The 3,173-nt window shown below is 45.5% G+C and overlaps 1 protein-coding gene across 1 annotated transcript; it reads left to right on the top strand.

Moving 5' to 3' along the window:
• Positions 1–532: 532 nt before the first annotated feature.
• On the top strand, positions 533–1,489 carry LOC103925527 (olfactory receptor 51E2-like). Its single transcript, XM_009334257.1, has one exon. It carries the CDS (start codon positions 533–535, stop codon positions 1,487–1,489), a length of 957 nt encoding a protein of 318 aa, XP_009332532.1.
• Positions 1,490–3,173: the final 1,684 nt, after the last annotated feature.

The raw sequence follows: 3,173 nt of genomic DNA, 5'->3' as shown, positions 1-3,173 counted from the left end.
TGTGCAAACAAATAAATATGCATGTCTCACTGTGCATGCCTGCAGTACTTGGGAGTGGTGGACCGTGGGAGGCAGCACCGCCAGTTTCACAGAGTACATTTCTGACAGAACAGCACAGCACATATGGAAAAACTCCAGCAGAACTGAAGTTTAACAGGAAGCACTAAAAATCTGTTTGTTTTTTTTTTTTTTTAATTTTGCCCTTTAAAAATAAAAGAAAACAAGCTCAGCTGTTGGGTTTATAATTTAAAATGTTGATTTTACAATGTTCTGCATTTAAGAGAATTCAAGCAATTCCTGTTCAAATTCAAATGCCACCATTTTGTGGCTGCATGTGTTATTGTATACAGCCATAATGGGCTAAAGAAATAAGAGAGGAGCTCTCTGTATCAGTACGGCAACTACAAGATTCCTTGCATTTCAGAGGCACAGCCCCATGGGATTCACAGTCATGGAAAAGGATTTATAAAGCTTTTTTTTGCAGCAGGGGATGTGCCATGGCATAGCATGACTGCTCTTCACCCCACGTGCCATGCCCTTCCCCAACAGGTCTGACCTCAGCCCATCCTCCTTCATCTTGGCCAGCATCCCGGGGCTGGAGGCTGACCATTTCTGGATGGCGATCCTTCTGTGCTCCATGTACATCTTGGCAGTCACAGGCAACTGCGCGGTGCTGTTCATTGTGAAGACAGAGCCCAGCCTGCACGCTCCCATGTACTTCTTTCTCTGCATGCTGGCTGCCATCGACCTGGCCTTGTCCACGTCCACAGTGCCACGTGTTCTCTCCTTCTACTGGTTCAACACCAGAGAGATCAGCTTCGGCGCTTGCCTTGTCCAGATGTTCCTCATCCACACCCTCTCGGCCATCGAGTCCACTGTCCTCCTGGCCATGGCCGTGGACCGGTACGTGGCCATCTGCCACCCGCTGAGACACGCTGCCATCCTCACCAACGCTGTGACAGTGAAAATAGGGCTGGTAGCCATGGCCAGGGGAGTTCTTTTCTTCCTGCCTTTGCCTTTGCTCCTCCTGCCCCTTCCATTCTGCAGCTCCCGGGTGCTGTCACACTCCTTCTGCCTCCACCAGGATGTGATGAACCTGGCCTGCGCCAACACCACCCCTAGTGTGGTGTATGGCCTCACCGCCATCCTGCTGGTCATGGGGCTGGATGCCATCCTCATCTGCCTCTCCTACATCCTGATCCTCAAGGCTGTCTTGCGGCTAGCATCGTGGAAGGAGAGGCTTAAGGTGTTCAGCACCTGCATTGCCCATATCTGTGTGGTCCTAGCCTTCTACGTGCCCTTGATTGGGCTGTCCGTGGTGCACAGGTTTGGGAAGGATCTGGCTCCATTGGTCCATATCATCATGGGGAACATCTACATCCTGGTGCCTGCTGTGCTCAACCCCATCATCTATGGGGTGAGGACCAAACAGATACAGAGGAGGATCCTGAATTTAATTCATATATACAATGACAGAACTGCCCAGTGATCTCTGCTTGGCTGCTGCCTCCTGTATCCTCACACCAGCTCATCTTATTTTACACTTAGAGTCTTTGGTGCAGGACTGTCCTCTGTTTGCATGGCACCTAGCACATGGTAGGAGACCCTGAGGTGCTACCACAAGGCAAAAAGTAAATAGCAATTGTAAACTCCTTCCAAGAGCGTTGACCCTCACCAAACTTGGAGAGAATCTACTACAATGATCTAAATCCAACCCTGATCCAGCATGTAGCACAATGGGAACGAAAAGTGGCTCAGCAAACTAATAAAGATGTCTTGACATTGCACTTCTTCGTTCCCACCTCACTCATAACAATGGCAGAGCTGAGTGAATGCTACAGTGTTTTCTGAATAATTTAGTTAATTAATAGTTTCCGCTTGTGGCACATTCACTTTCCAAAAACAATTTAGCAAAATTTTTGCCAGAAACTTTGGCTGTAGCAACAATCTCTAAGTAAAATAATTACAGCAACTGACATTATAGATGCAGAAATGCACTTCAGAAGAAGTCCTCCATCTCTGTGGTCTTGTTCTGACCTATTGGGTGTTCAGTCAAGACAGCTCAGCCTCCTTGTAGTAGAGGCTACTGGAAATGGAAAAATTTCAGACCCAGAGTTATTGGTAGCAATTATGAAAATAATTTCAATTACTAATTAAGTCAATAAAATGACAATGTCTCAAGAGAAAAAATAAGCAAGTTATAAATGTTAGTGATCCTTCCAAGCTGAAGGAAGTTGTATTTCCAAGTCAAAGGTGTTTCATACCTTTGACTTCACACATTCCTAAGAAGTTATGAAATAAGTTCAAGACCTTCAGCTTTCAAACTTTTTAATACTTCCTAGGTATTCCCCATGAAACAGAGTGCTTGACAGCCTTTTCTCTCTTTATTCTCATGACTCTTCTACCAGTGGGACACTACTACAAAACTCTTTTAATACAATGAAAGCCAACAAGCCTGAGGACCAGTGAAGAAGGCCTGAAAGCAAATTGCATTTGTTTTCTCACCATCACAGAATCACAGAATGGTTGAGGTTGGAGGCATCTCTGAAGGTCATCTTGTCCAACCCCCCAGCTCAAGCAGGGCCAGCTAGAGCTGGTTGCCCAGGACTGTGTCCAGGCAGCTTTTGAATGTCTCTAAGGATGGAGACACCATTTCATATTTTGGAAAAAGGTTAAAGATCCTGGGAATGAATGTTGCGCAATAGGATTTTACAAAGAAATGTACAGATTTGAAGAGTGTTCACTTCTAGTTTTTTCCTAATGTTATTTGTCTTTTTAAAAATAAATCTGTTTCTTTATAAATAGAAAGAAACAAGCAATCTCTTCTTTTTCCTTTTGGTTTAAACTCTTACCTTGTTGTTGGTTATCATGAATTGTGATCTTCATTCCTGAGGTGGCTGCATTGCCATGCACAGGGACATGTTTGCTGTTCCCCCTGCAACAGCCCCTGGGATTCCTCCGTGAGAGGTGCCAGGAGTGTGTGATCTCTAATTTGAACACGCTGGCTTTCGCTACACAAGGAGTAGTGCACAAAGCCTTGCACAGCAGGATCCTTCACAGATGACTACAGCAGCACCAGGTATATTAAGAAGGCTGATCTACACTCCACCAGGAGGCCCAGGAGCTCTTGAACACTGATGTCTCCATCAGTAGATGATTGTCACAGAACCACA

The sequence above is a fragment of the Pygoscelis adeliae genome, unplaced genomic scaffold (assembly GCF_000699105.1).
Source record: "Pygoscelis adeliae isolate BGI_AS28 unplaced genomic scaffold, ASM69910v1 Scaffold351, whole genome shotgun sequence".
NCBI classification, from domain to species: domain Eukaryota; kingdom Metazoa; phylum Chordata; class Aves; order Sphenisciformes; family Spheniscidae; genus Pygoscelis; species Pygoscelis adeliae.
The sequence above is the reverse complement of the archived record's forward strand: the minus strand, read 5'-3'. Positions and strand labels throughout refer to the sequence as shown.